The 13,522-nt window shown below is 37.7% G+C and overlaps 1 protein-coding gene across 3 annotated transcripts in view; it reads left to right on the forward strand.

Annotated features, from left to right (window-relative positions):
* samd4a (sterile alpha motif domain containing 4A) overlaps positions 1-13,522 on the forward strand; it is a 48,534-nt gene that overhangs the window by 22,285 nt on the left and 12,727 nt on the right. For all 3 annotated transcript variants that reach the window (XM_079633859.1, XM_079633858.1, XM_079633860.1), the window contains 7 exons: positions 6,197-6,721; positions 9,347-9,601; positions 9,825-9,934; positions 10,742-10,828; positions 11,465-11,696; positions 12,009-12,094; positions 13,069-13,181. In XM_079633859.1, the coding sequence (XP_079489985.1) occupies positions 6,197-6,721; positions 9,347-9,601; positions 9,825-9,934; positions 10,742-10,828; positions 11,465-11,696; positions 12,009-12,094; positions 13,069-13,181 (1,408 nt within the window). The remainder of the gene's footprint in view (positions 1-6,196; positions 6,722-9,346; positions 9,602-9,824; positions 9,935-10,741; positions 10,829-11,464; positions 11,697-12,008; positions 12,095-13,068; positions 13,182-13,522) is intronic.

Here is a 13,522-nt window from a genome sequence, read left to right on the forward strand (position 1 = left end):
TAAACACAGCCATTATGTTAAGACAGTGTCTTAAGATCTTGTATGACCCACTAACTGTCAAGGGGCAGCCAGTCTTACTTTTCGGTACCAGAACAGGCCAATCTAAAAAAAATTGTAACTAATTTTAAAAAGTTATGAACAGTCTAAGAAAAAAAGTTATGTCTTACTTGTAAGACTAGTCTTGGCGGTTTATGCAACCGGCCAAGTTGGTTGGCCTGGAAGACCAAAATAAATCTTAAACCAGTTAAATTAAAATCGTATAACTCATGGCCAGGGGCCTAGCACCAAATGTTGGGCCTCGGTCACAGAACCAAGGAATGGGCCCCTTACAACACCCAACACTTCTTTATTTTAACTATTATTTAAAACTTTTTTTTTATTTTCACAAGGTTAAATTCAGAGTACCAATTGCAATAACATAGAGGGTTTTCACCAACGTCACGTTCTGGGCGGTAACCCGGATGCGCAGCCATTATGGAGGCACTCGGATGTAAACAACAGCATGGATTCCACTGTTATGTACTACTGAACACATTGTTACACGAATAAACCACGGAAAAAACACGTGGAAGCTGCGAAATCATATAGAGTAGGACTTAGTAAGCAGGAAAGAGCGCAAAATTTTGACAAACTAAAGTTAATATGTGGTAAAGATCTGAACGAGCTAGCTTCTCTAGGCCTTACTGCAATTCTTCCTTCTAGTTCTTATCCCGACATTGGCTACGTTCAGATTGTCAGTCCAAAAAAGCAGATGAAATCTGTTTCAAGCTACATCCATATGTGGTTTGAAATCCTATTCAAATCACATATCAGCACAACAGCTTCAGTCTGAACGCTTTGATCGGATTTCGCGTGGTATGTGACTCTCACGCCACGTAAAATGTAAACGTCAGACGTTGTTATAGGAAACATGCTGAAAGTCGCTGCCGAAACAATGCTGTGTTGTTGCAAAGTGCCGGACAAGCAGAAAATTATTATTTTTTAAACCGGTGCAGACAAGAGCGCAGAAAAAAAGCTGTACACAACAGCCTCCTACAGTTCTGCCGCAGGCTTAAGACGCAGTAGTCCAGCACGGCGGCTACACATTTCCATGTTGTAAAATTTGAATAAGACAACATGTCTATTGCAAATGCAAACCCCTCCATCAACTCAACGTCATGGCCATATTGCCAAAGAGCTGCATGGACACACAAATCGGATCTGAACAGTTGCGATACACAGTGTGGACATCATTTTAGATCAGATTCCAATCGGATACAAAGATAATCGGATTTGGACTGACGTTGTGAATATAGCCATAGTTAACTACGTCAATATTTTAGCCATAGTCAACACTACTTACACATGTGGCTGATGCTGTACCTCTCTCAACCACAAGCTCCTTCTTTCATCAGTTTTTTGCACTCTTCTCTTTAACTTTTGACAGTCTATAGAACTCGAAATGTTTTTTCCCGATGCGACTGATTAGTACAGACCAAAACTCGACCATTTTTCAGCAGCAATAATCAGCCAAATTTCCGAGTCCATTCAGTTCAGTGGCATTGTTTACATTCAGTGCCTCCAAAATGGCCGACTTCCGGATTGATGACATGTAGTGAAAACCCTCTATAACAAGAAATTTTAAAACAGACTAATTTGAACTATTTAACTTTTTTATTTATTATAAAACAAAAAAATTATTAAATAAGTGAATTAATAACATTAATAATAAATGTAAATAATAGCTACATTAAAAAAAATATAGCCTTCAAATATTTTGAGCTTTTTGTAGTGCGAGGCTCCTTTCCATGCCACAAGCTGAATTTAACCGCTGGACTACAAGACCAAACCATTTCTGCTTTTGATAGGGGGATCGCTAACATGGGAGGGCACAAGCTGCTAGGCAAATAAAGAACATTTCTCAGTTCTGTGGATGGAAAATTGAGTCTTGTGAATCTTATTCCTACCAATAGCGTATTATAACGTGATTTTGTCATTTTAATATTATGGATTATCAATATATCTTTGTGGGACCCCCCTCGCCAAGGGCCCCTGTTACTCAGTTCCACTATCAGTTCCCTGTCCGACGCCCCTGCTCATGGTGTCTACAAAAGCATTTACTTTTCTGTTATAATCTCAGGGTTTATGATAAATTTGTCTTTTATATCTATAAGTTAGAGATTCACTGTACCATAGTAGTCACTATGAATTTATATTTATTAAAGGTATAGCGGAGGATCTTTCCTAATTTTAGAAAAGACCCGCCCTCTCCAATTTTTTTAAAAATGCACATGCGCAACACTCTATTTGCTCCCGAGAGGCAGGGCTAGCATCGCTAATCATAGCTTACATTAACTTTTACTAGCAGTGATTTTAAATGGATTTCTCCAAATAGCATGACAAACTTTACCTGTCTAGTAGAATCTTCGCAACTGCGGCATCAATGGGAAGCCCAACCTGTGCTTTTAGCGCACGCCAGCGTGTGGAATATTCACCCAAAATCACTCTGGTCTTATTTCTATATTCTGCGGCCTTTCTCTTCTTATCATACACTTCGTATACATTTTTTCTCTTTCGAACCTAAGCCATTTTCAAAGGAATGGCTGAAACCGTAACTCATCACACATAATACACCTGAAAGTGCGCATGCGCAGAAAGCGAAAACTACATAGGGACGAGGAGACGAGCACGTACGACTGCCTTACGTAAACATATCACCAGAATGATTGACAACTAGGTGGACCAATAGTATAGACTACCCACCCGGAAAAAGAAAATCCTCCGCTATACCTTTAATATTGGATAATTTTACATTTAGATTACCTTTGAATATCATCTAATGCTCGCCTAAAGTTAATCTTTAAGAACAGTATAAAAAATTATTTAATAAGATGTAATCTCTAGCTAATCTCAAAATGCATAACCATGTGTCATACTGTAGGCTATATTATAATGTTGTGATACCTACATTTACATGTAGCTAGTAGTACGAAAATATTTTAGTGTTTATTTTTTAGTTTAGTTATTTTTATTTTATTGAGAAGCAGTGTTATTGTTAACTAAAACTATTAAAATTAATTTTCAGTAATTCAAATAAAGCTGAAATAAAATATCAACATTACATGAAAAATTAAAATGACATGTTGAACAAAATAAATGTTGCTTTGGCAACTGAATGAAGTTGAAATAAGTTGTAGTACTAAAATTACTATAATGAAAACTGAAATAAAAATAAATCAAAGCTATATAGAAATAAAAAAACTAATACAAATTACAAAAGCACATAAAAAAAAGCTAATTCAAAATACTATAATAATATAACTTGATAATATAGAATTTTAATATAAACAATTTATTGGTTACTAATGAACGGCCTATCGGTATGTGTTCTGTTCCAGAAATGTGTCAGAACGTAATGCAAGTATGCAAAAAACTGACTGAACTCAGATTATTTATTAAACTTACATGTATAGCTCACACATGAGATGGGTTTTACTATATCTGGTGAGTCTGCTGAATCCTGCATTGGAGATTTTGCAAGAACAGTGAGACGCATGGAAAAGGGAGCGTGTGAGAAAGAGGGCTACCATCTCTCTGGAAGCTCTGTGATCGGATCCTGAAGGAAGTGAACGGGGGGATGGTGGCAGAGGAAGTCAGAATCCTTGAGATGAGTAGGTTGCATTGTTTTAGCAGCAGCACTCCCTCTATATCCAGCTGGATGGGTGGAGCGAAGGAAGAAGAACTGTGTAATGATGGAGGAGTGTGGGAGCCATAGAGGAGCTGGCAACCACTGAGGTAGAGCAGGACGCTGGCCAAGTTGAATGCTGGGCTCTAATTTTAGTAGAGGAGTGTTACTGAGGGTCATGAGGACTTTATTACCAGATAAACTCATCACAACCTTTGGCAAGCACAAACTGAACCGGGCTGAGTGGTGACACGTTGTGGTGGACGAATAACCTTCTCTCACCACACATTGGATTTTCCTCTGTTTCTGAATTGGCGCTTTTGTCTAATGTTGATTTTACAATCTTTCTTTTTTTACATTGTCACATCTTGCAAAAGTCACCCCTTAACATGACATGTTTTTAGTGGTTTGTGATTGCGGTTGCACACACATGGTCTTATTTAGTACTGAATACATGAACTTAACTAAATGTTTCCATCAAACACTTTTTGTTTTGTGTTTTATATAACAAATGGGTTTTGCCTTAAAGTCTGGCTTAGTAACTGATAAGTTGCGGGTTTGAATACTGAATGTTGCTCAAAGCTGAAGTCGGCAAGATTTTTTTGATCATATTCACTGAAACCGACACTATGCTCCGACAGAACAACATTAATCAGCCGGTTTTAGAAAAAAACCTGCGCTTCTACCTCCAGGCTAATAACAGATTCTGGAGGTTTGCAAAAATCCACCGCTCCCGGTTCTTCTGGTCCAATCAGCACAGATCTGACTGTCAATCACAGTTCGTACACACGCCACAGATTCCCCCTCCCCCCTCGCGCACGTTACAATATCACATACACACGCCTAAAGTTCGCAGGTGTGTTGGATTGTACGAAGCGTGATGGCGGAGAGAAAAAGTGCACACGCAGAGACGAGCTCGCGTGCTCGGTGGTAACGGGGGAGGGGCACGAGAGTTGTAAACATTCAACATTTTGGCTAAGTCCCCTCAATCTGCCAGACTTGCCGACTGCAGCTTTAAAAGTCTCAGATAAAGGACCACCAGGAGGTGCGAACTGGGTTTGTCTCCTTGCCCTCTGGAAGCCCGTTGGCCCATCAGTAAAAATGGAAGTGCCTGAAAAAGACTTCCAGAGAGACACTTAATCATTGGTCCCCAGTTGTCCTCAAGTCTGTGTGTCAAATAGCTCCCTGCTAAACATGACAGAAGACCTCTGAAACATCTCTACTCATGCACACACTGATGAGACAGTCATTTATGATCCTGTTTCATTAACGCTACAATCATTGTTGTCTTTTTGAAGTGCAAAACATGTCTCTTGATCGTATGGTAATGATTATTTTCTATATTTACATACTGGTCCAAACGTGTCAGGTTCTCATTTTGTCCCAAAATCAAACAGGGAAAAGTTTTGCATAACAAATATGACTTATTTTTAGAACTTTTTTGGGACTAAGCGCAAATTCTCATTACCATAATGTATCCGGATGTGATCATTTTTGTAATTATTTTGTACACTGAGGAAGAATTATATTTTTATGTCCCACTGAAACTATTTAATAAAGGCAAGTTAAAGAGTATTTGAGTGTAGATCATCATCTTATAAAGTTACTTTTTGTAATTCCCATTATTTTCAGTTGTGACTCACAATTTAAAATAATGATTTCTTTAAGTCCGCATTAAAGGTAGTAGCACATACTACAATGATGTTTCATTATTTTATAATTTAAATAATATATATCATTATTTTCTCGCATTATGGTAATGATAATTCTTTTTTAATTTACATAAAAATATGGTTATGAAAAACAATCCTAGTCATCCTAAAAATGTGAGTGAGACATGTTCTTGACAGCTTTCATGAGATTGTGATCATACAAGAAGACATTCCTGGATCCCATTTGTGGCTATACATAAAAGGCAGACCAAGAGAATAAATGAGTCATAGACCTGATCTGGAAGCGGCCAGAAGTTCACTCCGTGGTCAACGTTCTCTATTATTGGTGGTGGACAAAAGCCTCTGTCGTGACCTCTAAATATCTATAGTTCCTTTAGATTCTGAGGCATGTTAAAATAGGCTGCGTGGCCCTGGTTATGAGTAGTGCTCTCAAAAAAATATTTAAAATGTGGCAGCTATTTTAAAGGAAGAGTGAAAAACAGGGATGAATATCCTCAAGTTAATCTCATATTTTATTTTATTAACCTTGAATTAGTTTTATTTTATTTCTTATTTTTAATGTGCCCTTTTATGTGAACTTGTGCTAAACTCATTTAGCTTTTTAAATTATATTTATTAAAATCTGTATATATGTGTGTGTGTGTGTGTGTATATATATATATATATATATATATATATATATATATATATATATATATGTTGCTCTGTAAACATTTTTATTTAATTTTATTAAGGTGTAAACTTATCCTATTCTTTGAATTCCTTTGAATTCATTCTTTATTTTAAACTGCCTTTTCTGTTAACTCATGCTAACCTTTTCCTAACTTAATGCTATTTACTCTCTTTTTTTGTTTTGCAGTATTGATCAGTCAGTGGCAGAGTGAGACGAAGGAACGGGTCATCTCTCTGGTTCTGACCCACCTGCCTCTCCTTAAACCAGGCAACGTCGAGGCCAAGGTGGAGTACATGAGTCTCCTGCCAAAGATCTTGAGTCACACTATCGAACATGGCCGGCACTTGGAGGAAAGCAGGCAGCTTCTGTCCTACGCCCTCATTCACCCTGCAACCTCCCTCGAGGACCGGGCCAACCTCGCCCTCTGGCTCAACCACCTGGAGGAGCGGGCGGCTGCCCGAGGAGCAGGAGACTCCCTTGAGCGTGTGTCTTCATCTCACCACGGGCAGCCTCCGCACCTCTACCCCCACCACCAGCGCTACGGGTCGGATGACCGTCTCAATGGCTGGCAGAGCTCGAGGGACTCTGGGCTCGGGAGTTGGCAGCAGCATCAGCAACAGGGCTGTGAAAACGGCCACCTCTCACTGTACCCAGCATCCTCTGTGCCCTCCACTATCAATGCTGTAGGAACAGGCAGTGGGACCAACACAAGTGAGTGGGCTATTCTTCACTTTTGGCTTAGCCCGGGACACTCTTTGTCTCCTGTTGCTTAGTCTGTCTATAACCACAGGTGTTTTTCATATAAGCTATCTGCTATTTTGTCTTTAACAAGTTAGATTAAAACAGCTGCAGACTCTTTCAAAAATGACAATATTGTGAGGGACCCTCTAAAATCCTTACCCATTTCCTCCTGGACAATTCAGATGCTGTACTTAAGACTTCAATTTGATCTCGCATGTAGGAGCATTCAGAACTACGATAGCCCAGCAACGTCAGAGGCCCACAAAACGAGAGCAAAAATGTGTACATGCGGCACTGCCGTGCTATGGGCGTAACAAAGATATTCAGATTGAACATATCTGTGGTCAGAGCATGATATTTCCAGCTAAGAATGCTAGGGTCTTTTTTTCTGATGAAGGAGACAGCTGAGGATATAAATAAGGGCACATTTAAAGCACTGCTCTACCAGATCCTCTTTATTTTTTGACTACTTAGTTTCAACAGCACAAAGGACTGGTTTCACAACTCTTCTCCAGCAACCTCAGGATGTAGGCTTTTAAAACATAAAGTCATCATGATTTTGGTCCGTGTATGTCAACCAAAAGTGACACAGGCACAAAATTACTGCTTTATCTACATACTTTAGTAATATTATAAAATATAATACTTTATAATGACTGTTTCAGTCATGTAGAGTATCAGGTCAACAAAGTGAAATGGGTGCAAATTTACTTTTTAGGTGAAAATTTACCTTAGTTATTATTGTGAAGTAAGAGTAAAAAAACATCACTGTCACCTTGACAAAGAATAAAATGTAACCATATGTAAGACCCTTTTTAAACATTGTCAATGTTCTCCTCATAATCACCATGGAACATTGGTAAATTGAATTAGAAGAGCATCCTGTGTCCTCCTTCACACACACAAACACCCTCTCACCTCCCCAACTAAGTACCACATACCATCCCAGCTCTTTCCTTGTAAGGTATCCTTTGTGGAGGTTTGTATTTAGGGAAAATGGCTAATATTTAGGGACTGGAACTTGAAATGTTAGCTGGGCACCTATTTTAAACCAGCCCGCGAAGACCTATACATAGTCCAAACATTTACAGCCGCATATAGGAGGAGAGGACGGGCTCCACACGGCATATAACGTATCTTCTCCATCTCAGTCTCTGTTTGTTTCCTCTTTCCCCTCACCCGTGACGGGGTTGAATGTTCCAGAAGAAGAAGACAGGCTCACCTGTTTAGTAGGTGCAATGGAAAAGACTCGCAGCTTGTTCGGTTTGCCAGGTTTTCCCCCCTCGGAGGAAACAAATAAACTTGTGTTGGTTGTTCTGGCTAAAGCAATGCAGTGCTACAGAAGCTGTTAGTCAGACTTGTCTCAGATTTGTGCTGTAAATCTGAATCTCTTTGACATCAGATTTAGGTTTGTTTGGTTGGAGTGAAACGCACACAAGTCTGCTCGAAAATGGGGTCTGGGGTACGGTTCATGTGTACCTACTGTAATTTGAGTTGATTATCCGTTATTGATAACATATAATTTGCCCGTCTTTAGGGAAAGGAAACTTTTATTTAGAACAGGTTCTAAATCTTTCAGACTCTTATGAGTCGGTTCTTTTCAGTGAATCAAAAACAGTGTAATCTGATTCCCAAATGAATTACTCTTATGAGTTGTTTTTTTCATTGAATCAAAAACATACATACTTAACCCTTTACAACTTCTTATGTTATGTTGTGAGACTTAAATCAGTGTAGTTACTAACTGCATGTTCATAACATGTCATTAAAGTTGCATATTATGATGTTGGTCAGTAGTAAGTTGTAAAAAAAGAACAAATGAGCATAGTATTGTGATTTAATATATAGTTTTATGCGCCTCAACAAAGTTATTGATAGTGTTATTGATAACTAAATCGAAAACTATATAAAAAATAATTAATTGAAATAAAGCTGAATTTATATATACATATATATAATTTAATTAGATGAAAAGCCTAAATTTAAGAAAAATAAACATTTAATTTCAAGTACTAATATTAGTAAAACTAAAACTGAAATAAATATAAATGAATACAAATTTTTTATTAAAATGACAAAAACTTAACCTTAAAATTAAAATGAAACTGGAATGTATAAAATCCAATTCTAATGTATTGTATTTAATGTAATAATTAAACACTTAAGAAACTCTTATTTTGGTGTTTTGGTCACATAAAAAAAGTTTCAGTTTAAAATAAGGTGTGCAGTGTCACAGGAATATGGAGTAGATGGTACATTGTTATATTTTGAATTCATTATTATTAATTAATTATTCAGAATACCTCTGGAGCATGAAATCATATCCTGTTGCTCATATTCATTGCAGTCCAAAATAATTTTGCATACTTAAAGCAACTGAAAGCCCCTGTACTATTTGACCCTCAGATTGTCCACACTGACTAGACACAAAAGTGTGTTTTAAAAAGTTAATCCTTATGTCTGCTTGGTAACAGCTGAGCTACTAAACGTAGCTTGTAAATTTGAAGCTTTTGATAGAAGTTTCTGTAAATATAACGGTCCTGACTTGTTCACGATCTCACGGCGCATGTCTATTTTCTTTCTTTCTTCTCGCAGTCCTGTCGGGTGGGCAGCACAGTCCTCTGAGGCGTTCTGTGTCTCTGACCCCTCCGATGAGCGGCGGATCTAACCAGCCTCTGGGGCACGGATGGCTCTCTCAGGAGGACCTGCGTCCCCGCGGGCCGGCCCCCGACCACGCCCCCATCTCTCCCCAGAGCAGCGTGGCGTCCTCGGGCAGCGGCGGCAGCGAGCACCTGGAGGAACACGCCGCTGTCCGAAGTACATTCCATGAGGACGGCAGCGGAATGAGGGGTGAGCCACAAATGTGTTCATGCAAATTTATTAAAGAAACAGGGATGTGACTAACTGCGTTAAACCCATTTTTTTGTACAAGTAAACAGATCTTGGAAACAAATAATTGGTCTAATGAGTCATTAAGATGAGCCCAGACCTTTAAAAATGAAGGTCACTCACATTGCTTTTCACATTGCTGTTGCATTGCTTTTCATCTGAAATAATGTGATGTCACTCTCAGATGTGCCGGCATGGCTGAAGAGTCTACGTCTACATAAGTACGCTGGGCTCTTCTCCACCATGACATATGATGAGATGATGTCACTGTCGGAGCATCAGCTGGAAGCTCAGGTTGGTGCTTTCATTGCTCTTCATTGTTACTCTTAAAAAAATAGTTTTCTTAATTTTTGTCTTATTTTCCAATGTATATATATACACATTTGTTTTGCCTTTCAATTTATATTTCTTACCCCATTGGCACTTTTTTTCCAATTTAAGCATAAATCTCACTTTTTTATAATCTCTAAAAGCAGACTTCATATATAATTACATTTTCTTTCTCAACTAAATGTATCTTGTTTTAATAATGTTTAGGTATTTATATCGGAAAATAAGTCAAAAATACTGCAGATCACCTCCAAACGGTTTAATAGTTTAAAGTTACAAAGTAACATGGCCAGAGAGGTTCTAGCATGTACAAGATCGTGACATGCTGAGCCAAACACAAGACTTAATTACTTGTCATTTATGTGATACAGGAGAGACTCACAATTATAGTATCTTGATTTAGCTAGCAATGTTGTGCATTTAGCTCCAAATACTTTGTGCCCACAACTAGTTGTAGCCTACTGTATTTTTGGCACAGTTAGTTACTGTGGTAACAATGCATACAAAACATATAAAGACATCGCTTGTGGAATAACACATATGGGACCTTAATGGAAATTGTATGTTTTTGTGTGTGAAATTTGGCTATTGATTGGCTATTATTGTAGGTGAATCTTATATAATGTGTCCATCTTGTACCTACATTTATAGCTTTGTAAATTGTATATGTTGTAGCATTGTTGCATAGTATCAGGCAAGATAAAACCAATCTGTTTTTATGTCATGTAGGATGTCAGATTGTGTTTTAAACATTGTTTTCCTCTGATATAGCAAGTCACTAAAGGGGCACGGCACAAGATCATCATCAGTATTCAGAAGCTGAAAGACAGACATAACATGCTGCGCTGTTTGGAGAAGGTCAGAGCCTCTCTTTTCCCATCTCGGTTTATTTCAACCCAGAAACTTTGTTCTATTGATCACAAACTTCACATTTGCATTCATTTGTACATCAGACACTTTTAGCTTCCACCTTCAATCTTTCAGTTTCCAGCCTTGATCTTTAACTGCAGTGTCACAATAACTCTGGATCCCAAACCTCTGCTAATATCATTTTCACATGCAGTTTTTATATGTGTTAATTATCATCTATTTAATTCAAGGACAATATTTGAAACAACAAGAGACAGGAAGGAGCCATATGTCTAATTTCAGAGCAACCTTTTCGTCGAGCTTTCCATCTCGGAGCATTTGTAGCATCAGAAATAAGACACCTCCTCCTGATAGCCGGATCCATTTAAAGTTTTAATGTCCCGCATGTGTCGGCCCTGTTAGAGTCGCACCGTGCGACGGGGAAACAAACACGCACGTATTTTTGGTAGACCTTTATTTTGTCCTCACATGTCATTTTCCGCCTCATTACATGTCTGAAATATCCCGACACCTGACAGTTGCCCGTATTGAATTTATGGAAGTGTCCAAAATAATGCTGCACCGCAACCTTGAATAACTTGCATCCATTCATTTGTCATCTCTCTCTCTCGCTTTCTCTTTCAGGATATTTTGGAGGGAGGGAATCTACGTGCTCCTTTGCAAGAGCTTCACCAGATCATCCAGACGCCCATTAAAACCAGCAGCACAGAGGATTCCTCGCAGCGCCACCTGCTGAGCGCAGAGGGGAAGAGCAGCATCGCCAGCTCACACCTGGGCGGAGGAGAGACGGAGGGAAACTCCACGCTCATAGCCGAGGGAGACATCCCTGCTCAGTTCACTCGCGTCATGGGCAAAGGTTCACGCATAGTTCTTCCTTCCTGTAATCTGAGAATCATTTCAGGCTTTTAGGATTGTTTAAATCATATCCATTACTTTCCATTTCCACACGTCTTTATCTCACAGACAGAAAAATGGGTCAGAGGTTGTCAGACAGAGATGATGTAATTTACTTTCCTTAACTTTTGCTAAGCTTTCCATAAACAAATGAGACTGAAAGTCAGATTAAACTCATACTGAAACATAGCAGCAGCAGTTTTGGCATCATGGAAAAAGATTTTATTTTTATTTTGAATAAATATGTGACTCTTTTTGTCTTTCTTTATGACAGTTTGCACACAACTCCTCGTCTCCGGGTCGGATGAGGAGAACATTAGTTCCTACCTACAGCTTATTGATAAGTGCCTAATTCATGAGGTAAGCAACATTTATTTCTTAAAATATGAAAGTTTTGGGTCTTATTGTGAAATATTAATCCGTTTTTTTATTATTCAATATGTCACGTTATTTAGTAAAATGGTTAGGTAACCAGTGCTGAAAATATTACACAAAAAAAAATCTGCAATTAAAGTTGAGCTAAAAATGAAATAAAATAAAAAATAAAGTAAAATAAATATTAAATTAAATAAAAATCTTAAATTAAATAAAAATAATTAAATGTTTACAAAAAATACAAAAAAATTATAAAAAATTTGAATAGATAAAAATGTGTTGCCTTGGCAACTAACTGAAATAAGTTTAAGTTGAAACATTAAAATGACTTAAACAGAAATAAAAAATTAATTAAAGCTATATATTTTTTTAAAACTAATAAAAAAGACAAAAGAACATGATATGAAAAATAAAATCTAATTCTTAATTTTAAAATCTAATTTTAAATAATTAAAATCATGATTTGCTTCTCTGATTTAGACAGATGGCATGGGACATTATCATTCTAGAGAGCGTTTGATTGGATACAATTTTTATATTTTCATCAATATTTATGGTCTTATCAGGAAGACTGCAGAATAATTAATCTGATAAAAAATATAATTTTTTTAGGTGTCAAAGCTAATAAACATGATCTTAAAGTCAATAAACAATTTCATTTTCATGTTGTTTAAGGCATTTACATATTAGGTGTATTTATCCAAATCAAAATACAAAACTGCTTTAGTTTCTTGTGTAAGACTGTCATGGTCAGCAAATGGTGAGCATACAGTTCTTTTTATTGGTTTGTATTATTCTTATCATTGAAGCTACTGAACAAATTACAAACAATTAAAGAATAAGCAGACATAGTCCCATTAGGCACGGTTTTGGAGTTATGAGGTGTAATGTTCATAGTGAGCAGTGTTGAGTCTCTCTGTCCCACGCCTCACTGCTCTGACGTCTCGCACCCCTCGCAGGCCTTCACAGAGACGCAGAAGAAGAGGTTGTTGTCATGGAAACAGCAGGTGCAGGTGCAGTTCCGGTCAATTTCACGGAAAACTTTACTGGACTTAACAGGACAGAGACGAAGGTAGAGTGAATTTTGGGGGTCATGGCACGCATTTTAACCTTTTGTTTCTCTTGAGATTTTCTTTCCTTCTGTCTGGGGTCCTAGAAACCCTGATACTGAAAAGCGTCATGTCCCTCCGACATATTAAAACCCTTTAGACTGACATTACTGAAGTTTTAACCCTCTGTTGTATCCTAAAATGAACCCTTCAAAAAGTCATTGTTATTCAGGATTTTCATTTGGGGTTAGTTTGACCCAAGCCAAAACATGCTGTGGAAAAATACAATAAAACAAATACAAATAAAATAAACGGGTACTTCTACATCTACCAGATAGTTTTAGCATGTAAAAATCCATCGGAT

This window comes from Phoxinus phoxinus (assembly GCF_949152265.1).
Source record: "Phoxinus phoxinus genome assembly, chromosome: 13".
NCBI lineage: Eukaryota > Metazoa > Chordata > Actinopteri > Cypriniformes > Leuciscidae > Phoxinus > Phoxinus phoxinus.